We start from the raw sequence: 25,514 nt of genomic DNA on the forward strand, positions 1-25,514 counted from the left end.
ATTATGTTGTCACATAAACAAGAAAATTTTATTAAACTTACTGGACAAACGCTACAAGGTATCCGCATCAATCCCGTACTCTGAATTAAAGGATCTATTGCCCTGTAAAGATTTGTCATTCCATTTTTGTTGTGTGAAGTAGTGGCTGCTACAACTGTTTTTTCTGCTTTGCCATCATATATAAGTGAATCTAGAATATTTTCTATTTCATCCAGTTTCAGCTGAACCTTAAACAAAACATTAAAATTTATTATTAAATCTTTGGAAATATGTTCTTATAATTGTATATATTGTACTGGATTTAAGAACACTATGCAATTTTGCTTTTTTTGTGAAAAGCTGTTTTTTTTCTTTCTGTAGTTTTTACACTCTATAATTATGATTTAGTTTCATTAATATTAAAAGATTATAAAGATGTGTATAAAACTAGCATAACTGTTGATGAAATGTTGTACATTAATTAATTTGATGTTTCAATATTGCAAATAAAAAAAGTATAAAAATATAAATCAGTATCATTTTTAAATATACTAAATTCACACAAGTAAGATTTATTTAGATATAATGCAAAATAAATTACATTCCTATGTTGTAAAAAAATGGAAATGCCCTGAAGGAGAAGACAAGGTAATAAAATTTTTCACTCTGATTTTTAAGAGTTCATACACACATTTGTACTCATCAATAAATATGATGATGGACGACAGTGATTTGATTTTAGAAAACATTCATTCCATGAGAAATAAAATTATCCTTATTCTTATATGTTGTGATAAAGCAGGAACAAGTTCCTTTTCTTTATATTATTAAACAACTACTTACTCTTTACATGATGGAAGAATAGAAACAAAATTGAAAATGAATAAACAGCAGTCATTAATGAACGATTACAATGTTGTCCAAATGGTACATGATATTGTGAAAAACAAAAAAAAGCTTCTTAAGCTTTGGAAAATTCGATTAGTCCAACCAGGACAAAGCAATGACATTTTGGTTTAGCCAAAAATAATAAAACATGATCTATGAATTTTTATTCTTAACTTTCAACAAATTATTTACTAATGGCATTTAATAATATATTTTTTCACCACTCAATTTTTTCCATTTTGCCATGCTCCAGAACCTAGCATATGCCATTAAAAGTTGTTCTGTGCATCAAGCATGGTACACAGAACAGTAGATTGCCAACTCCTTCCCTAGATTTTGCATTATTTGAAATTTTTATTAGATATTTTAATAGTAAAATTAGAATGTAGTAATATATACATAGATATTTCAGTAGAAAAATGAGGCTTTGACTTATTTTTTCTTGTATACACAGCAATTTGGCTGGTGTTTTTGTAGTTTTCTTATGTAGTGATTGAGCAGATATGTAAAATAGAAGATAAAAAAGAAAATGTTCTGAAGTTCAACAGAATTCTTTTGTAACAAATCATTATTAACTTGTATATACATGCAATTTTAAAACATATATATATATATATATGTTTTAAAATTGATTTATTACATACCTTACTAATTCCTAATTTGGTAATATATTCTAAAACTTCTTTAGATGAAACATAAGATGCATTTCTTTCAGAAATAGGATCCATACATAGTGATTTTGCATTATCTACCTAGAATACACAAATCCTTATGAAGCTATATTATTCTTATAATAATAATAATAATAAAATTTGATTATATAAAAAAAGCATTTACAGTATAAAAGCTTAATTAATAGAAATAATAATAAAGTTTATTATTGCTGAAGCCAACCTACATCATTGGATTATTTTGATAATATACACCAAAGTCTCTTCAGACTTGATTATACAAGAGCTATTTTATTTGCAATGACAACAGTGTTGGGACTTATTAGTTATAAAATAAAACAAAGACATGATGATTGCAGTCTTTTGAGGTAGTCTTCACTTTGGTGAACTACCTTATGCCAAACTTTTGCAAGGCAATCAGCAATGTTACTTTTAGCTAGTATTTGAAGAGACTACCCTAAGAAGGAAGTTGTCAACACCTCTGAAGTGATGCCTCTAAATTCTTTTGTTTTCAGGAAAAGGTCAAAGTCACTAGGACTTATGTTGAGTATGATGGTTATTCTTGTATCTCCCATTTCTATCTGCTTAGAAATGTTAGCAAAAAACATGCTCCTTGAATTTTAATGTATTTCTATAGGCTATTTGGTCTTAATTTGCACAAATCTTTTAGAATCACTCCAGGAATATAATTCATGCATAAATCATAATCACACTTTATTCTAAGCATTCTGACATTTCTGATATTAGATTTAGATTTTGAAAAATTTTGTATGAAAGAAATTAAAATTTTCAAAAATTTTTTATGGCAATAAACAGGAATTTCCTCCCTAAACTGATATACAAGTCTCTCTCTTAAAAGTGTTTAAGTTCATTTACATTAACTGAACTGGTTTAATAAAATTTTTCTATAATATAGTAAATTTAAGAGAATAGCCAGAAAAAAAGCTACTAGAAATTTATCATTGTATAAATTTGATGTTAAGGAAAACTTTTATATTAGCCAGGGAGAAACTTAAAAACAATATATTAACTTCAAAATTTTAATTTTTAAACAAACCTTTTGTTGCAAATACCTATAACATTGTTGATTTAATATGTCAACAAATTCAGATTCAAATTCTTGATCACTATACCAAGCACCTCCCGTAACTGAACGATCTGGTTCTACATTATAAAGCATATAAACTTTCTTCTTTGAAGCCTAAAAGTTTTAAACAGGTACAATTAATTTATTGTAACAACAAATCAACTAAAAAATGAAATACAAACTTATATTTAATAACCCAAAATATTAAGACTTAGCTACTATTTTAAATTATTTAAAATAATCAGAAATTAATTATTTATTCTGTATTTGCAATTTTTTGCAAATCCGTATTTCTGTATTTGCTTGTAATTTTTTAATGTAACTGTACTCTTTAATTATATGCTTAATCAAACAAACAAATTGCAAAAATCCTTTAAAAAAAATAATTAGAAAGCAATTTTTAGTTTTAAAGCAATTGTAATATAATGTAAATTCTGTAAAATCATTAGGCTCATAAAATAGTTCGTTAGTCCAGCATTTCCCTACAACAGCACTTCACAAATCCTAAAATTTCAACAAAACGCTTGGTTACTATTTAAGTAAAATAAATGAATAAATCTATGTAAGTGTTAGGGAAAAAAAACAAACATTTATTCTCGCATGTTAATTTTACTAATTTTGTGTGTTTTATTTTAAATAATTAACTAGCATATATATAATAAAATTACATTCTTAATGACTTTGATGCTTTTGAGTCTTTGAATTACAAATTCTTTTGATATTGAGCACATTAGAAAGTTGAATTCTTTTATCTGGTGTAGCATCAAGTCTGTTCCTGTACTTTGATTTGGTTGCAACTTAATATGAAAATTTTGCCATGCATAAATATGTTATTTTAAAAGGAAAAAAACCAAGAATAGCTAGTTTTGACACATTGGGATACTCTAAACAATTTCTGGAGAAATTTAATTGAAATGACAATTCCTTGTATTTTGTTTTAATTCAGAGTCACTAATTAAATCAATCAGATTTTCGTAATCAGTTGTGCTGAAGCCTCCTGGCTTAGCTGTCACTGTAAATGGTTTCTGAACCCAGGAATTGTCCTCACTGGATTTTGGAAAATACTGCAAAAGATTTGATTGTAAGTACATCTATAAACATTAACAGAAACCCAATGCCTTGCAATGATACGGCTTTGATTCTAAGTCATGCAATTTACGGCAATTGTTGGTGTGTCATTAAACATAACTATAAACATCTCAAAGTTCAGTGTTTTTAATAATAAGCCATATGATCACCAAAATACTTAGAATTTAATTATTAATAGTAGCGGTAAAGTAGCCCAATTCAATATGGCAATTGTTTGGCTTTGATACTAAGTCATGCAAGTGTTCTAAAATAGTAGTAGTAGTAGTAGTTTCTGTTTCAGTCAAAAATTCATTCAAGGCAGGAAAACAAACAAAATTATTCTATTCAACTGCAAAAAAATCCAGAATTGTAACTTCCTATCAAAAATTGTAATATTCTTTTTTTGTAATAAGTTAGTTTCATTGCACTTTGTAAAAATATCTGCCAAATATGCAAAGCTCATCAACCATGAAGAATTTATTAAAAATTCAATAGAATTTTGTCCTAAATTATGTGATGTCAAGAGTACCAATAACACTATGAAGTTTAAAAAGCCTCAATAGTACTTTTCTTCTGGATGGCCATTTCACTTCAGTATGTAATAAAAGTGCATTATATGCAAACTACTTCAAACAACCTTTACTCTGCAGTAAAATTAATTCTTTAATCTAACGTTTTCGGTTAGCTTTACTAACCCTCTTCAGGATTGCCAAAAAAATCGTTATTTCGAAAATTACGTTCGAAAAACTCTTTACAATTTAGAATGTTTTTAAACTTTCCGGCTGCGCAATCTCAGATCATTCTTTCACAGCTGCATACCGGCCGCTCTCCAAGCTGAAGGGATTCAATATGATTCTTTAAAATTAATGCTTTGTTCTTTTTCATTATACTTGTTAATACACCATGCCTCCGTATATTTAAGTTGCCTTATATTTGCCACTTTCTGTACAATTTTCGCATTGTCCCAGTTGATAGACACCTCGTCCGGATCCGTTATCGCATAGTTGGCTAACGCCGTAACTGGTTGCCTGCATCGTACATTTCTTTTATGCTCCTCTAACCTTACTGCCAGCGATCTCTTCGTGGCCCCTATATAATACAGCTCCGTACTCCTCCTTTTATCCTGCACTGGTATTCTGTAAACCCCTGGAATTTTCATTCTGTCTATGGGCGCTTTGTCGTTCCGTAGCAACTGAAATATAGTAGGGTTCCTCCTGTATGCTACTTTTTTATTCTTCTCTATTCCTATTCTTCTATATATGTTGCTTAATTGAGCTCTATACTCCATTATGGTAAATTCTCCCTTTTCTTTACTCTCGTTATTACCTTTCTCTATTTCCTGCACCAACCGTTTTATTTTGCTACTCTTTACTCCTACATTTTCTGCTATTTTCTTGATGTATTCTACCTCCCTTCTTGTGTCTTGCATCCTGCTACAATGCATGTACGCTCTTCTAAGCAGTGCTCTGAAGGCTGCCAACTTGTAGTTCGTCGGGTCATGGGAAGCCCATGGTATCATCTCTGGAATGTACGATGGTTTACGATACACTTTAGTAGTTATTTTTCCTTCTTCCTCCACTTCTACATCTATGTCCAGGAAATGTATTTTTCTATGGCTCTGCTGTTCTATTTCTAGTTCTAGCCCGAAGATATTGTTATTCATATCTCGACTGAATTTTTCCACGTCTGGCTTCTCGTTCCATATAATACATACATCATCTACATATCTTGCATACAGCACTATTTTTCCTTTATATTTATGCAATTTGCTACTTTCCAGAGATCTTACTACTAATTCGCATAATAACCCTGACACGGGGCTACCCATTGGCACGCCCTTATGTTGCTTGTATGTAGTATCTTCAAACTCGAAGAACGACGAAAAAGTGGCTAAGTGCGCCAATTCTAGTACTTGCCTTCTTACTTTTGCTGCATTTTCTACTTTTTCTAACAAAAAATCTCTCAAGTGCCCAAAACACGGCTCCAACTTTACCAATGGGTACATTGCCTTAAAATCGAATACTGTCATGTAGCTTTTTTCGTTTAATTTCAATTGCTTTAACTTCTGTATTACCTCTACTGCCTGCGTTACGCTATACTGATGTGCAGGCATGTTTATCATAATAAATTCTTTGAGCTTTTTTTCTAGCAATATCGTAGGAGCAGAGCACTTATCTACCACCGGCCTTATGCTTTTTCCCGGTTTATGGGTCTTCGCAAACCCGAATAGTCTTGGAACGGCCAGGGAGGATACGATAATCTTCGTCATTCGCAGCTGCTTAGCCAAAGCTGTCTTACTAAACCGTTTTACTCTTGCTTGCATCTGGTCTACAATCTTTGGGTGCGTTACCGTGCATTGAGTGTCCTTTATGTAATCTGCTAGCAGTTCTTAACAGTTTCTCCTAGCATGTAATTAGTAATCCTAGTGCATTATATGCATTACCCATTTCAATGCACAAAATTTTAAATAATCTGGAATGAAATGGTCAAGATTTTACATTGATAATTTTTATGACTTCATCCAAAATACTTTTTAAATATATAAATTTTTTTTTTTTGTTACTAGTGTAGACATTTGCACATGATAAACCTCCTTCAAAACTTTTATCAAATACATAACACTTGTAATACAACAAACCCTGTGATATCTGTAGATTCACCCATCTGCAATGCATATTCACTGCAAATTCTAAATCAATGAATTAGATTTATGTCAGCAGAAAGATCTTTGATGTGGGGTGAAATGTTATTATTTTATTGCATCTATTCTTTTAGCAGCCTGCTGTTTAACATGCATGACAGAATGTCTTTCACACAAGGCTTAATGAGTCTCTCTCCAATTGTATGAGCATTAAGTGCAATGCAGTTAACTCATACAAAAAGCTGCTTCTGTTGGATTTTCATTTTCAGTAATTTAAATTTTTCTAGCAAATTAAGTCATCTCTTAAAAAAGTATATATTTTCCTTTGCATCAGCATGTTTCATTTTGAAGTGCCTATGAAGTTTAGCTGGAGCCAAAAAATTATTTGCTAGTATTTTATTACATAAAACAGACATTGCATTAGGAACATCTGTATTGAAAATACATTTATGTCAAAACTTAAATAACTTTCATTGTACTTCCATTTTAGTCTGTTCTTTATAATCTAATATTAAACAACAAGTGTCATACTTGTTCTTTAATATCAGATTTTGAAGACACTACAGTTTGTAATTACATTTCTTCCCCAATCATAGATGTGTCAGCAGAAATACTTGCCCCTCCTTATGTTAAATTCCTGTCTTTAACCAAGCATTAATGGGTAATTTTTGAATAATATTTAACTTCTAATATTTGTCAGAAGTATAACAGAAACAAATATTGTTTTTCATATTAAAGTTACCTTTATAAAACAATTATAAGATTATAAATAAGAAATGTCAAATAATATAAAGGTAAATGAATAATGTGAATTGTAACAATACTTGTAAGAAAAGTACTAAACTGTGTCAAATAATGTAAAAGCAATTGTAATACGAATGATTTGATAAAATGTTCAGTAACAAAAATTAAACAGTTCAAAATAAATCAGATATGTCATTGTAGTATAATATAGAATCAAATATAAAATATTTGAAAGCACTAATACCAAAATAAATGCTAATTAAGGAATAATTATAATAAGAACAAATTATAATCATTAGTCTAAAAGAAAAATTATAATAAGAAAATATGTTCCAGGCTAATATTAATTTTGATAATTTTTCACAGAATACTTATTCACTTTCTGTGGAATGCTGGTGTTCTACAGAACATAGTTTGGGAAACACTGCATTAGTCATTAGCAACATGTGAGAGTGGAAAAGTCATTAGGAACATGTCACTATGCCTAGTCTCAAGTTGTGTTGGGAATGTCATATCATCACATAACAAACTCATTCGGTAAATGGTCTAACAGAACAAGTTGATACCACATTCTCAAAATATTTGTGTTTCTACTCACATAACTTGAGATTAAGCATCCAAAAGTGACTATTATGGCTATTGGTTGGTTAGTTTGACTGGCTAAGGCAGCAGTTCCCAACCTTTTTTTGACCAGGGACCACAAGGTTTAAGAAAAATAAACTGTGTCAATCTAAAAATAAACTTTAATCAAAACTTTTAACATAAGTAATCATTAAACTCAAGAGTAACATGCTTTAACAGTACTATTATAATAGAAAACATAACATTTTTAGTAAAAATTAAATTCAGTTTGTATCAATGTGGGAATAATAATTTAAAATGAATAAAAGTTTTAAATCTTTCGCAGACCATATTTTAGCTCTTGCAGACCACTGGTTGGGAACTGCTGGGCTAAGGCAATCAACACAATGCAACATAAGCAATCTGTCAAGAAAGAAGCCTCCCAAAGATTTTCTAAGGGAAATCAGTCCTATTTACATATGAGACTTGTGAAGAAAACCCAGAAAATGCCACACAGCCCTTCAGTCAGGCATGAATCTGAAACCAATTACCAGTGTTCAGTAATTTTAACTACTTGACTACTGATTTATTGATAACATACATAATATCAAACATCAATACAGTAGACTCTCAATAAACTGCACTCTCAATTATCCCACATATCTTCAAGTGTGATCACCTATATGCTTTTGTTTCCATGAAAAGATTAATCATGTCACACATCCTGTTTTCTGTTTATTCAAGTTTCATTTCTGTGCACCAAATTATTTGCCTATATCTCCAAAAAGAATCAGTACTGAAGGGTGACAAGTCATGTATTTCACTGCCTCTAGGCCTAGACACAGTAATTCAGTACTAATCTGACACCTCTCTGAGCAAGAAATGGTTGGATTAGTAAGAGTCTACAGTACTTCTAACATTAAATCAAATAACACTCAGCAACAAAGACTTTTGTTTCCAGGCTATTCCCATGTATATTTATTTATTGTGTTAAAATAATCAAGATAAGTCTAAAGAATTTAGTTACACAGACTATTTTTTGTGTAAAATTTGTCAAAAACTGACTATAACAAAATATCATTATGGTATCTAACTGAAAATGAAATTATATCTGTTTTAATTGACAATATTGAAAAGTATATAGATAAAAGATAGATGATATTCTTATCAAACCATTATTTCCTAGCATGTAATTAGTAATCTTTAGAAGTAATCTCAACTACCAATTTTTGTCACTGTGACTTATCAAAAAAAAAAATCTGACAAGACAAATCTGTACTCAGTTATTTAATTTCTTTTGAAGTCTTTTTATATTGAGAATTACTGTCAATTGAGACAAGGTAAAGATTAGCCAAAGGTCAATTGTTACCATACAGGCATTATAAGCAACTATTTCATGTTTACATCAACTAATTTCTTACCAACATTAAAAGCTTAAACATTCAAAAGCTCCAAATGAATTTTTTAAACTTTCAATTAAAAAATATATATTTTATTTAGCATCTATAATTGACACTTGTTTTTTACTTCAAGGTTTTAGTAATACAGTAGAATCTCATTTTAATGGACCATGGAACAATGGATTTCTTGGAATAACAGATTTTTTCCCCAGGTCCCACCAAATCAATGTAATTTTACCTCCTTTTAATGGATCTGTAACATGGAATAATGGATTTTTTCTAGCCCCACCCATTGTAAACATTGCATTTTATAACATTTAGTTAATATTTGGGTGTTTCTGAGAATTTGTAGAGTTCAGTGATCCATTTGTTATATCTGGTATATGTACAATTGAACAATTGTACAGTACATATACAAGAATCAGCAGGCTGATATGAATGAGGAGGAGCTATCTAGTGAACATTCTGATGCTGGTCCTGGTGTAGTACCAAAACTTAGCAAGGTCATATAGTCTTTCCAAGTTGTGAAGATCCTCCCAATGAGTTTCAGCTTAAACGAACAGGCTTTACTGTACATGACATTGCTAATATTAAGTGGTAGTTGTATTCAATAGGCAGAAAGTGACATCAAAACAAACCAAGATAAATGAGTTTTTTAACAAATCAAAGTCAAGTGAAGTGCTAATGAGCATGCTTAATATGCCTCTTTTTATGATTACAGTAAATATAGTTTTCATCAGCTTTGTCATACAGTATTTTTGTGTACAGCATAATATACAATCTTGTAACATGCATGTTTCTAAAGAATAGCAATCTTAAAAGACTCATTAATTTCAAGTACAAGTATTTAGGGGATTAAATAATGGATATTTTTCTAGATGTGCAGGAAATCTGTTGTTTGTGATATAAAGGATTCTCAGAACAACAGATGATTTTTGGTGGCCCAAGCAGTCCATTAAAATGAGATTCTACTGTAGAGCTAGTGTGTTTTACAAAAATGTTGGAAATAATGTGGTCAATCAATTTAACTACTGGCATGTTTCATAACGCATATCATTGTTAGTCATTGAACATGTAACATTCACTTACCGAAACAGATTTCACAGCTTTAATAAACTTCTTACTTTCTAAATTCCGAAGAATTTTATTCACTTGAGTAAGTAATAGATTACTTTTATATCGTATATCTCTTATCCATATTCCTGAAACAAAATAATATTCCAAATATTTATTATTAATCAAAAATTGTATTTAATTAAAATATTTTGAAATAGATGATTATTTATTTATTAAGCCAAAAATTTTAAAATATTACATTTGAAACTATCATATATTATAATTGATAAAGCAAGATGACAGAATTACATATAATCTATAATTTCATGTATAGTTTATCTCAATATATATTAATACAAGAACTTTCTGTAAATCAAATTTTATGTAATGCAGAAATGGCTAATAAAATATTGCTAATATATCATTGATATGCCAAAATTACAAACTCTTCATTATATCCTTAATAAAAAAAAGTGTTATATATATGACACTTTTTTTTATTAAGCGATTTCTTAATTTTTTTTCCAATTTCTTAATTTCACAATATTTTATTAACCATTTCTTATGTATCATTCCAACTACTTCACCTCTCTTTATATAAATCTTATACAAAGAGAGGTGGAGTAGTTGCAATGGTACATAAGAAAAAGATATTGTTATTGTTTTGACCATTTTAATACATGATTATTTTCTGATCTAAATCAGCTATATTACAGTATATTAAAATCAACTACATTATCATAAACTATATGGAAAATTGCTTTAGAATTGTACCAAAAGTGCAAATTATATACTTTGGGCTTACATAAGTTGCAGATTATCAAATGTATATCAAATGGTAGGGAAAAATAGAAAATCTTGTGAAAAATTGTGTGTAAATAAATTATTTAGAAAAATTTTTTTAAATGTATGAACTTTTTACATTTAGTTTGTCATAAATATTTGTCTTGCTCTAACTGTGCCCAATGAATTTAAATTTCCTACCATACAACATTATAAAATTCTATTAAGAACTTCAGTTTATAATGTTCAATATTCAATTTAAATTCATATTATGTGCATCTTTCCAACTATTATTTCATTTTCAGTTGAAAACTATTCATGTATTCAATGATACAAATATTTAATTTACCATGTTACTGTATACATATTTGTAAATTAATTTTATTTGTTAAGTGATCTTTAATCAACATGCAGATTATAATTTAAAAATTGTATCATTATAGTTTAAACATATTAATTTTTAAACTACATGGTAAATAAACTAAACTTTTTTCTAACACATCTATTCAACACATTTGATTTTTAGTGAAATTAATGAACAGTTTCAAAAAAACAAAAACAGAATTATCAGCCCATAATTCTATAACATCAATTATTTTTCAGATAAAAATTTGTCTTACAATGGATAGTTTAATCATTATTCTAACATTTATTCTAAATTATAAAGTTTTAAAATTGGGCTTAAAATAAACAGATATTATTAAAAACAAATTTGTGTATATATTAATATAGAACAGGGGTCACCAAACTACGGCCCATGGGCTAGATCCAGCCCACCACTGCACTGAGCTAAAATATAACTACAGTGGAACCTCACTTAATGAGCATAATTCGTTCCAGAACCTTACTCGTAATGCGAAACACTCATTAAGCGAAACAATTTTTTCTATAGAAATTAATGTAAAATATGATAATGCATTCCATGCTGAAAAAAATACTCAAATACCGTATTTACTTGCGTATAAGATGAGGTTTTTATTCATTTTTCACTGCTTCAAAAAACCTAGGTCCTATACGCATGAGCGAAGGATCCTTTGCATTTTTTCAATAATTTTTGTGAACCGTATATAGTTCATGCTGCCAATATAGCAGTGTGCTGTCGAGATCAAGGTGAATGTCACTTTTAAACAGATGGTCCGAAAATAGCTGGTCACTTAACAATGATTATAAATGTAGTTATTTCATATTTGTCAAATTGGTATTTTTAATGAATACTTATGCATTCTGAATCATTAAAAATAAACTTTTACCTGTCACATGCATTATAATCTTTTGGCTTTGCTACATTGGTATCAGGTGATAGTGTCAAGAAAACGTGGTTGTTTGTCTTAATATGTGCATTTGATGATAATTTATTTGTGATTAAATGAAATTAGAATTGTATTAATAAATCTGATTTTCTTTATTTTGATTTTTAAAGTCACACCTCATCCTATATGCAAGAGCGTCTTATATGCAAGTAAATACAGTATTTTATGTATAACATTTATTCAAAGATTATTATACAATATACATTGTTAAGGGGTGTGAATCATCATCACCTTTTCTTCTAGCACGGAATGACCTGGAATGCAAATTTGATTTGCAGAAAACAAAAAAAAAAAAAAAAAATCACAGATAATAGCATGATGGAGCATGTGCACAATCCGGGACTTCCCCTCTCCTCGTCACTCATTATGTGAAACTGCTCGTTAAGAGAGTCATTTTTAAAAAATTTGATTTTCTCGTTATGCAAGGTGCTCGGTAACAAGGCTCCACTGTATTTATATGAAAATATCATAGATTGTAAGATGAACTTACTATGCAGAAAAATAAAAATAAGTGTAAGTAAAAATGCCAAAATTGGTCCAATCTGATTTTTACATTTGACAGTAATATAATTTTTAGGAAAATCAGTAAAATGAAAAATTCGGTGACTTTTTGTGACCATATCAGAGCATTTTTGGTGTAAGTACCAGCAATAAAGTTTCTAGGAAAAGCGATTATGAGCTTGCTGCAGCAATCATGTTTGTGTATTGGTAAATAAATATGTTGGTTTTCTTTATTTTTTTGTGTATTCAGTATACTATATTGAACAAAATGGTTATACAGCCTGTGCTCGTTGTGCTCTCAGTTATCTGGCCCGCTGTGAAAAAAGTTTGGTGACCCTTGATATAGAAAATCAAGCCCTAATTACAGTATATTAATAATAAAATGATGAGGCTGGATTTGTTTGTGTATTTTTTTTGGATACCTTGTAATCTTAAAATTTTTGAATTTTAAGTATGTGATTTAAAAACATGATTCTTTTATATTACAAGGTTCATGCAATCTATTACATATAAAAATAAGTGTAAAGATAGATATATATATATATATGATATGCAGAAACATTTTAACAAACATATATAAATGTAGAACTATTTATTTGCATCATGTTTTTATTCTAGACTAGCTGTGTTACCTGTTGTTGATGGGAGATACTTATTTCATGAAATTATATTTACTTACCTGAAGAGTATATCTGCAGAGAATTGTTTGTTACAGATTCATAATATTCCTATTAAAGATGTGGAATGTTTTCTAGATAAACTTATTGAATAACCTGCAGATATACAATATTTCATGTTTTATTATCAGGGGCACAAATGAACATAGATTTGCAGCTACTAACACTTGAGCATGCAACATAGAATTGATCATGTGAAAAGCAACTGCATCCAAGGTCAAGTCCTGCAACTCTCAGGCTTTGGTCTTGACACTTGTTAATGGTCATTGCAAAGCATAGACCAGTGTTTCCCGAACTTTTGACATCTGTGTACCCTTTGTATAATTTTCTTAATGCTGAGTACCCCTCGTCAAAAAATTGCATATACTTTAAATCAAAAACCAAAGATAACGAGGATATTCCATTTCTATATTCTGCTGCAATTGAAAAATCAAAAAAGCCAAAATAGAAGACTATGTGGAAAATATTGTTCCTAGATATAGCGATATGGACTTTAGGTTTCATTTTCGTCTTTCTAGAAGCACTGTCAAAGTAAGTCTCTGCTAAGAATTGTTAGTTGTAGTAACTAGCTACAGAAAAATTGGTTTATTCGGCAATTTTAGCTATTTATTAATACTAAAGCACATAACAAACATTTCCTGCTAGAAAAATCGCACAAAAGCTAAAAATACACACGCGCACATTGTAACAATTCAATGTGTAGATACTGGAGGTTTTTGTGACACTGTTGTCTTGGCCATAGGGTAAAGGAATACACAGAATCACAGCACCCGGCGAAACCGCTAAGAAGTAACGAAGTTTTTTTTATTATTTTTCTATGTTTGTAATCGAAAAAAGTAAACTGCTTGTTGCACCAGGAACAGCCGAAGCACGGTGCAGCGTGTACCCCCACTAAACTCTTCCCGTATCCCTGGGGGTATGCATACCACACTTTGGGAAACACTGGCATAGACTGACTAGAAATGGTAGACGTTGAAATTTGAATGGGTAGTTTGTTGGGATTAATGGTATGCTATTAAATGATATATCTGTCCTTGAATTTTGAATGTTGGCATGAAATTTCTTTCAAGTATTTTAGTGGCACCAAAACTGGTGATTTGGAAGGCACTATTGTAAGCCCTAATGTTCTTTGTTGAAATGTTTAACACATCAGGATAAGTCCCATTTAATAGTGATAGAAGAGATTTGGGAAGCAAGAACAACATCCAGTTTAAGTTTGCCAGAAGAGCAGCACATCTGTGTGATTCATTCTTCTACTTTAGAGCACTGCAATACTCTATTAGGCCATACTTTATCCATAGCCCCAATATTGGCTGATGATGAATAGTCTAAAAGAGTGTCATAAATGAAGGCATTTCGGAGTTTTTTGCACCAAAGAATCATAGTACTCATTGTATGCTCAGAGGCACTCAGAGAACAGCAAGCCCTCTAATACTTCAAATATAATAGTAAACTTCAATAGATAATCAAACCTTTCTTATAGATAATCCCTTGACAGGAAGTACTAATTCATGTGTCACCATCTAGTGAAAAGTGAGACAAATAGACAGAAATCCATTGCAGTTTAATCTAATTAATTTAATTGATGTAGATTTTGAGATGATGTGTATCTATAACCCTTCTCCTGAACCAACAGAGTCTAAATATGAAGTTTAGTTAAAATACGTTCAGGCGTTTTTCCATGATGCGACAACAAACATTTTTACCGCTACAGTTTTATTTATATAGATAAATACCAATAAATATCAAAGAGAATAGGTGAGTACCTTATAGCCTGAACTCACCAACTCTCTTGTGGAAGAGTGAAAAGTGGGGCTTCACCACCTAGCAGATGATTCTCAAAACTACACTCTAGCGGTGCAAGAGCACATGTGGCTGTGGACAGTAAGAGCGCATGCATGACATCCTGCCAACCGTGAGCTTCCCCTATCATTTATCACTTTTTTTAATACCTTTTTATGAAATTTTTATTAAAAATTTGTAAGTTTGATTAGTGGTAAAAATTCCAAGGATCATAAAGATGCTACAGTTAAAATTTGGTAATGATTGGTTCAGTAGTTTTTGTGGTTAGTTGGAACAAACGAAAAATATGTTGTCTCTTTATATATGTAGTAGTATAGATTGAGCTCACCAGTGGCTGAGTGGTTCTGTGGCTAAACACTGGGAGTTTGGTCGTGGGTTCGTGCCACATTCAGACGGGCTGGCCACATTGAGTTTTCTGGGTTTTCTCCACGTTTGTAACACCTAAATAGGGGCCAGTTTCCCTTACAAGACTCCAGAAGGCATTTCCCCTTGCATAACATTGCACACCAGAGAAGGCAACAGGGAACCACTCTGGTTGTAACTTCCCCCAGGTTACACCTTGGCACCTTACTAACCACTTATTAACCTGTGCCAGGTGCTCGCCAACTGATATGGCACGCAGAGAGAGAGAGAGTATAGATTAAGTTTATACAGTGATGATTAAAATCTGAAAGTTATTATATTGTTGCTTGAACATTCTGGAGCAGTGTTGTTCATTCCAGAAATTACCATTTACCAAGCATTGCCAAAAAACATGCTATAAAATGAAACAGTGATTAAGGTAGTATTACAGTAAGAGTAAAGTACACTCTTACTGTAATTTATAATATAAAAATGAGTTGGTAACACAAAAGCAGTAATGCTAAGTTGGTAACAAAAATACATGCATACATACATAATGAACTTCTCATTGCTTGTAGTAGTAAAAACTGATGTCACTTTGAGTGATGTCATTATACTGAAATGACATCACCTTATGTTGATGTTTTCGTCAAAAAAAATGGTGACGCTGGAAATCAATGAATCAGCATGAAATTTTTGTTATGAACAGTTTATATTAGAAAAAATGAGCAAAGCCCCTGGGGTGAGCAAGCTGAAGCAAGGGATTGGGCTGCCTACTGTGGAAGGTTAGAGCAAAAGGAGCAAAGCTAGAGAACAATCCCTGAGTTTAACAAAGGAAGCAAAGTGAGGGAGTTGGGCTGATCCTGTGAGGGGTTGTATTAATGTATTATGAATATAATATATCCCTGTAGATGAGCATATTTTATTCTATATCTAAAGCTGTCAAATGATAAATACTTTATTCAGAAATTTTTAAAGCTATAACATACAGTCACCTAACTAAATTAGCAACACTGTCTTGTATATAGTTTGGAGTTTATTAAATGTAATATGTATTTATGTTCCTTTTAATTCATCCAATTTAATAAAACACAGGATCACAAAATGTTCTTATTACTTTCTTGACTGTTATGTATACATAACAAGGGAAAGTATTGGAATCAAGTCAAATTTGACCCTCAAGAGTTTGCAAATCTCCACAATTTGAGACCTCCTGAATCCAAAAAAGTCATAAAACAGGAAAAAACTGTGAGTGTGTGTGTGTTGGCATCTATTTCACTTAATATCTCAGGATGGGGTAAAGATTAAGTAACGAAATTTGGCATGGTGGCTTGTATATGAAGAGCATTGATGCTATTAAATTTTGGTGGTTAAAGGGGGTGGGGAGATAAAGGTGGTCACATGTATCTCCAGTAGGATCAGTCTTAATGACAATTTTACTCGTTATTAACATTTATACATTTGTACATTTTTATAAAACTTATGCCTACCCTCAAAATTAAGCTTTTTGCCATTTTATAGTAATTAAAAATATAAAAAGTTTTTAAAATAAAATCTCATAATAGATGATGCCACACACAATTTTATTAAATTCCAATTAAAAATTATAAAAGTTATTTTCTAAGTAAAATCTCACAATAGCTGGGAATGTTATGCAACTCGTTACTGGATTTTTTAATATATTTTTTATAATATTCAAAAAATAAACAGCAATTTAAGAAACTATTTAATCTGGGAATCCCCAAACTTTTCTGACTTAACTCCTTCAAGAATTCCTCAACATTTTATTGACCACTTCTTGTTTTGCTATTACAGTTAATAATAAATATGGTGAGCCAGTGTTAATCCACACAGTTTTCAAAAAAAAAAAAGATCTGCTTACAGTGTACAGATTTACATCCTGAACTGTCATTTACATAACTCATTAGATTAATAATTTTCAAATCAACCCCAACTAATTTTCAACCCCTGAAAATGTTTATTTGACACCTGGGATCAATATCAACCACTTTGGGGATTTCTGGTTTAATCATACCTGCCTAATGTAAATTACAGGAAAAACAATTAGAGCAATTAATAACCTTTATACTGCTATTTATCTATATAGTGACTTAAGAGCAATCTGTTTTACCTCAAATTTTTACCTTTGTTTCCAGCTTCTTCAATTATCTGATATATTAATTTTTCTTCAGTGTCAGCACCTTTCACTTTTCTGTAAATTTTTTTATTTAAAAAATAATTAATTAAATCTTAAAAAATATATTATCAATATTATTAAAAATATTATATAAATAAATACTTCATTTTTTAACAAAATATTTTGATTTATTGACTGAAAAATTTGTCTTCAGGAAATAAAAATTAATAAGAATTTTTAATTATTGAGACAGATGTCTCAGTACCCTATCCAAAATTCAGCTCAAGGATTTTTAAACTGAAGGAACAGAGTAAAAAATATAACTCTAACCCCTAACTTCACTTATTTAACTTCAAAACATTTTCAATCTTTTCAAAGTCATACTCAGTGCTTCTATGTAGAATTAAATTTCTAAAAAGAACATTGGCTTTTAACATTAATTTTTCAAATTATCCTAAAATGATCATCAGAATGATTATGATTCAAAGAATTAACATTAAAAGCAGACATTCTTTTTAGAAATCTAATTCTATATGGAGCAATGAGAATGACGTCAAAAAGGTGGGAAATGTTTGAAATTAGGATAATGATAAAATAGGTGAAGTTAATAGTTAACATATATTGATTAATAAGAATTAATCAGTTTTAAAAATTAATCAGATAATATTATGAGAAGGTAAGGTTACAAGGTCTACATTTCAGAAAATAATTTGCAGAACATTGTAGGAATGTTATTATAGTATATTCATTTGGTAAGTTAACAGCTACGTGTAAATATTGGAGATATTGCAGTTTGAAATTAAATAGGTGGTGTGAAATGGATGACTACTTTAAATTGTAAAGTTGGTCTCATCACAAAGTTCAAATACTTATTCACTTCTATCTTGAGGAAACCGTGTTTTGTATTTTCGTTTCTTTTCTTTTCTTTCGAAGACACAATGTAGTGACGTAAACTTAAACACTGGGCGAATTTTTCATCCTTTTTATTCGGTTGGGCCTCCCAACCGAATAAAAAGGATGAAAAATTCGCCCAGTGTTTAAGTTTACGTCACTACATTGTGTCTTCGAAAGAAAAGAAAAGAGACTTATTCACTTTTTACAATGAGAAAAGTTATATATCCACTAAAGCCGGATTTAAGTTCTTGCTTAAGCATCTTGCATTCATAGCATTTATCAATAAAATCAAATACAATATCAAAATATTCATGTTCTAGCACCATCTAGTGGCAATGTTTTAAAGTATCTTGTAAGCAAAGATGTCAATATACTGTCATGTGATATATTTCTAGACTGAATAGTTAGATGCAAATCTATGCATGCAATGATATCACAACAGTTAAATTGCTCTCAACTTATTTACTGTCTTGTAAAGCATGGATATGAACTCAAACTGGTATCATTTTTCTGCATGAAACCATCAAAACATACTATATGCAAGAAATTTAAATCCAGCTTAATACAAATTGAAGTAAACAAGGAAAGTGTGATGTCACATCAACATATTGCTAAATGGTTCATACCATTTGGTGTGAACAAAGAGAGTTCATGATATATTGCAGTTTTATTGGGAGTTTTTCACCTCCTATTAAAACTGCAACATATCATCTCCTATTCAGTTTGGATCTGGCATCCAGTAGTTTATATTTCTTTCCATGATTTAAGATATCTTACATAGATATTGTTTTATAATCAATTGAAGAAATGAAACATGCAGTTAGAGTGTAATTAAATCACAGGAATAGAATGAGTACAATTGTTATATATAGCAACAAGTATTTTGAATATTTCTGGTGACTGTTGAAAAATAATGTAAAGGTTGAAGTTTTAACCTATATATAAATAGTTGGTTGTATATACATTAAAAATATTGTATTTGAAATAAATATGGCAAATTAAAGTTGCATGGTCACCTAATTTATTTCTGAAAAACTACTCACATAAGAAAGCTGAAATTACCATCACTTTTCAACATAGTCACCTGCAGTTGTATACATTATTCACTAATTTGGCACCATAACTACATGGCAACTGCAGACACTTCTTTCGAAGTTTGTCAAATCCACTGGAAAAGCATTGACAAGGGTGAAACAATTGGAAAACAAGCAATCAAAGAGTTTGTCCTACAGAATTGGGAAAAGCCAAAAATCACTAGGTGCAAGTTGAGTAGGGAGTATAAAGAATCAGTTCAATATTGTCATGAAGAAACTTCTGAACAAGGGTCACCCAGTGAGCAGGAACACTGTCATGATGGAAGAGCATGGCTGTGATTTTTCAGATGTTTTTGCTGCAGTGCTGGAAGAAATTTCAAGTCTGTGTAGGACAGCCATCACCATCACAACCTCAGGGATGGAGTGGGTGATGATGACACCTTTGCTGTCCTAAAACATGGTTCCCATCATTTCTTGGTACTGATAGTAACCTGAAATTTCCTCAGTAGAGATAAGCCTGTGTGCTTTCATTACACTAATTGCAGTTTGGTTTCAGGATTAAAAAATGGCATCCACATCTCATCCATTGTGGTAATCAATAAAATGAAAGCATCATTCCTGCCATCATCTTCTGACACACTGTTATGCATGTAGCCTTATGTTCATCAGTCAGTATTTGTGACACTCACTTGGAGGAAACTTTCCACTTCTCAGGTCATCATGCAGGGTGATGTTTACAGATTTTATGAAAATGCCAACTTTTGAGGCAATCTCTTCCACTGTGGATCTGCAATCCTCCTAACCAGTTCTTCCACTCAGATAATCATGCTGTCAAACTATCTAGTGCACAGGGCCAAGACTGCTTTGGTTTGTTTACAAATGTTACAAATAAACTTCTTTGAACTGTCTCACCCACAAATGCACATTAATGTCCATGACACCTTTTCTGCATGTTTCACTCAACTAATGATGAATTTCATTGGGTAGTATGTGGAGAAAACAGATGATAACACACTGTTCTGGAACACAAATGCTTCCATTTTCAATATTTAAACTATTTCCAACATCAGTTAGCACCACAAGTGTTCTAAGAGTTGAATGATGCTGCCATCTCACACATCCTCAACAAATGCTTCCATGTTTTAAAATGTCTTTCATGTTTATATCTGCTCTCATTAAAAAAATTAAATGACCTTACAACTTGAAAGTACTTTGTAGATCATGTAGCCTTTTTACTTTCTGAATTTTGTACTTTAATTTTATTAACATAACTTGACTTTATTCATTAATAATGTCTTAATTTTTAATATTTATTTTCTAATGAAAACTTCCACAGCTTTCAAAACAAGCAATTTTATATATAATAATAATATATAAAAAACAAGACCAGAATTTTTCGGATATCAGTTTAATTAACTTTGGGAATACATTTTTCAAAAATGTTTTATTAAATATCTCAATTTAGAATTACAAATGATTACAGATGCAGAATATTGAACTTGCCATGAACAAATCTGAGAACATAAAACAAAGAACGTGTGAACACTTTAAAATTTTAGGTAAAAATTTTAATTATACTCTAATCAAAATATATGACTCAAAATATATACTCTAATTATACTCTAATCAAAATATATGACTCTTCTAATCAAAATATCTGACTCAAAATATATAAGTCCTAATTATATTTTATTTAATGTTCTTGGATAGTCTATCTTAGAAATCTTGGAAATAATTACATTTAACCAATAATTTTATACAAACTTTTGACAATTAAATACTACTAAATCAAAGTAATATCTTACAATTTACAAAATTATTAAAAACAAGATATACCAAAATTTCTGTTATTCAATATTACATTAGAATAAATTCTTATAACAACAAATATTCATTCCAATCAGATTTTATAGTAACTATTTTTCTATTTATAAAGACTTTTATATTACATGCTCTTTTTGTTTATGCTCCAATCAAACTTTACATCTCAAAATTTACTTGGAGTAAAGTACTATCATCATATAAACTTATTTAATATTTAATTGTTAAAAGTTTATACAAAATAATTGGCTAAAATATAATTATTAGAAAAAAACAGAAAAAATTTTGTAAATAGGAAGGTAACTTTAAAGAAATTCATCAAGAAAAGAAATTAAATTAATAATGTGTGATTTTTTAAAATTACATTCAATTACATCAGTAGCAGTAATAATAAAATGATAAAATGTTCAGCATAGAAGTAAAAATACAAATAATGATAAATAAAAGATCTAATTTTTTTTTAAATATTGATAGTTACAAGTATAAGCAAAATAGTAAGACTACTAAAACATGAAAATGATCTTGCATTAGAAAATTTAAGAACAGCTTTTATAGAATTTCCGATAAACAATTAGAAATCTTAGATATTCATTAACTGCTTTTTTTGGAGTTTAAATTTCTCATTATTCTTGATTAGATGGGAAAAAGAAATTTTTTAAGTTGATAAGGACAATTATTAATAGCGAGGTTGAGGCTGAAGTTTTAAACACAAAAACATGTACGTCGGATGTTCAGCGGCACTTTCCTGTAAGCCTAGAAGTTTGACAATGGCATTTGGAATGTTGAGCATGATTCTACTGATTTTCCAAACGCCATTGTCAAACTTCTAGGCTTACAGAAAAGTGCCGCTGAACATCCGACGTACACGTTTTTGTGTTTAAAACTTCAGCCTCAACCTCACTAGTGATAATGAATGAACAAATTCTAGAATTATTTTTTGTGTTATGTAGAAATATTCAGAACAAAGCTTTTATTTTCTATTAGTTATTTCCTTCAGTTATAATAAAGATAACTAAAAATATACAACTACAGTGGAACCTCGCATAACTAGCAAAACAAATTAAAAATTTGCTTCTCTTAACAAGCAATATTTCTCATAATGAGTGATGAGGAGAGGGGAAGTCCCAAATTGTGTACATGCGGCATGCTCCGTCAGTCTGTGTTTATCACTCGTTCATCTAGCATTTTAGTGTCGCTTGTGATCATACATTTTTTCAAACTTGTGTTCACACATATTACTTATAAACATCAACAACCATAGCCTGTTATATAATAAACACGCCGAACGGTATGCCAAATTCTTGGAACAATAAATTTAATGACCGATTCCAAATTAAATTTTAGAAATGTCTGAATTAAAAATTAACTATTTATAATTATTAAATTTAATACGAGATGGAAACATAACTGCCTACTTCTAGTCAAATTAATTAATTTCTAATATTTAATTATAGCATTTACATAACCCAAGAATTTGGCATATTGTTTGGAGTGTTTCTCAAACATATTAGCTGTGATTTTTTTTTTTGTTTCTGCAAATTGAATTCTCATTCCAGGATGGTTCATTCTGCACTAGAAGAAAAGACGATGATGATTCACTCTCCTTAACAGTGTATATTGTACAATTTTGTTTGAATAAACGTTATACATAAAACATTTAAGCATTTTTTTTGGCGTGGAATGCATTATCGTATTTTACATTAATTTCTATGGGAAAAAATGTTTCGCTTAACGAGTATTTTGCATTACGAGTAAGGCTCTGGAACGAATTATGCTTGTTAACCGAGGTTCCACTGTACCTTAGAACAGTGACCAAATGATCAAACTGTAAATTTATATTTGAGATTGATCTCAGAAGTTTTCAAGCTGTGCTGAAACTTAAAAATTAATTTGTATTGAAAAATGAAATTAAATATATATTGCATATATACATATATACCTCTTTTTTATTTGATTATATCTCACAAAACCTTTTTCTATCATTATTTATTCAAGGATGAATTCAAAATGCACTTTATCTTGAATTTTTTTACAGCATCTTTGTAAAAAATGTTTGTAATTTAATTTGTAATGCAATGTATGCTTTCATCTATTTCTTTTTTATTGTTCTTATTATTATATGCTACAATTGTATTTTAGTTTTCAGAATACTTGTTAAAGGGCAGCATTAATCACATGCTTGTAAAGCTTTAACTAAAGTAATAATTTAGATAGATAAATATTTTTGATAAATAAAGAAGTTCAACACTCTACATCTGTAATTATTAATAACTGGAAATGGAAGAAAACAAGTCTTTGAAAAAATATTTTTATTTAAATACAGTAGAGCGTCGATAACTGGAACCAATTGGGGACTGGGGTCGTTCCAAGTAGTGATTTTTTCCAATTTCCGATTATGTACGAAAAAATATATTAACCTGTCCGATGTTCAAATTTTTCTTTGTTGCGTATCGCTTCCTGTTGAATTTTTTCTCCGTTGCGTGTCGCTTCGTGTTGAATTTTTGTCGATTTTAAGCCTAACGAAAATTTTTATAATAATAATCGAGGCTATCGTATCGTTAAAAATTATTTCTTTATTTTGTACAAACAAAATAAATATATTGAAGAATATAAAAAACATGAAAATTATACTTTAGAAGTAAATCTAGTATCAAAAACGTTCGATTCAGCACGACACAGTCCGACTGAAAATCGTTCCAGTTTCCGGCCATTTCAATTACCAACGTTCCAATTTTCGACGCTCTACTGTAAATTACAGTCAAACCTGTTTTTATGCGCTCTTTTTATTTGTGCGATTTTTTATTTGTGCGGTATAGTTGGCGACTAGTTTCGTGCGATTCGTCATGTCTCACGTTGACTTATTATAGCTAAATAAACTTATTATAGCATAAATGCACTTATTATAGTAATATTATTGCATGAATATGCAAAAAATGAAATAATTTACTTTTTAAGTCAACAAAACACCACCTGGACAAAAATATGTAAAACAGACGATAGACCAGACGATGCAGTCAAGTGCTGACATCTGTTGTCAATAAATTCTATTTCGTACGGTTTTGAGTTATTTTCTATGTGAGACTTTTTTTATGCGGTCCCTGTTGACCGCATAAAAAAAATATTTTTTAATTGTGTTGCGAAAACTATTTTTTACAGCCATTCGTGAAGTTTCGTGCGATTTTTTTTAATGCGGTCCCTATCCCCCGCATAAAAACAGGTTTGACTGTATTTCAATTTTCATCAGTAAATAGTTGAAAAAATAAATATCAATCTTGTTGTATACATTACTTTTTTAATAAATTTTATCTTTCTTCTTTATAATTCTTTTATTAAAAGTGACTATCAGACCAATTATTAGTGTTAAAAAGAAACAATAAATTCTAATATGGAAAATAAATATTAGAATTAAGGATATTTAGGATTACATCTTTACACTAATGAAACAGATTTTTGACTATTTTAAATTATGTCAATAAAAGATTTTATCAACTTACATTGCTGCTTCTGGATCTTTTAACTTATATAACAGCTGTTTGCCTTTTTTCAATATTTCTATTTTTTCCTTTAAAAATAATTTACTATAATTATTGATTTATTATAATTTAAATTTATTTGGCTTATCAACGTTAAGAAGTTCTTATATATATATATATATATATATATATATATATATATATATTTATATTATCATATGTTAAAGAAATAAAAAATATTACAACATTTTTTTCATACACAAATATTTGAGAAAAAAATATCATGAAAATGAATATATCACAAAATCAGTAATTAGGTTTGGTTAAAAAAAATTGAATATGATCAAAATGTCTCAATCTCTCTCTTTCTTCTCTTAAGATTGGTTAAGAGCAGGAGAGAGATCGAGACATTTTGATCATATTCAATTTTTTAAAAAAATCTAATACAGTTAATAATTGCATAAACTGATTAGGAGTACTACATACATAAGGAAAGAAAAATACAAGACTTATATGGAAATGAGCAAATGGGTTATATATCTTGTAGAACAAATCACAAACATGCTCAGTATATGAAAAATATATCAATATGAAATGTAAAATTTCAAAAAGCCACATAAGATAAAGACAGAGAAGATATAAAT

General features: G+C 29.9%; 1 protein-coding gene across 1 annotated transcript in view; it reads right to left on the reverse strand.

The window, feature by feature from the left end:
• Positions 1–25,514, reverse strand: part of Polr3F (RNA polymerase III subunit F) — a 41,137-nt gene that overhangs the window by 255 nt on the left and 15,368 nt on the right. The window contains exons 3-8 of the mRNA XM_067280362.1: positions 24,892–24,959; positions 17,656–17,723; positions 10,129–10,241; positions 2,596–2,739; positions 1,512–1,619; positions 42–227 (exon numbers count right to left, since the gene is read on the reverse strand). Coding sequence (XP_067136463.1) covers positions 42–227; positions 1,512–1,619; positions 2,596–2,739; positions 10,129–10,241; positions 17,656–17,723; positions 24,892–24,959 — 687 coding nt within the window. The remainder of the gene's footprint in view (positions 1–41; positions 228–1,511; positions 1,620–2,595; positions 2,740–10,128; positions 10,242–17,655; positions 17,724–24,891; positions 24,960–25,514) is intronic.

Source organism: Centruroides vittatus, unplaced genomic scaffold (assembly GCF_030686945.1).
Source record: "Centruroides vittatus isolate TY-2023 unplaced genomic scaffold, ASM3068694v2 contig_883, whole genome shotgun sequence".
Classification (NCBI taxonomy): domain Eukaryota; kingdom Metazoa; phylum Arthropoda; class Arachnida; order Scorpiones; family Buthidae; genus Centruroides; species Centruroides vittatus.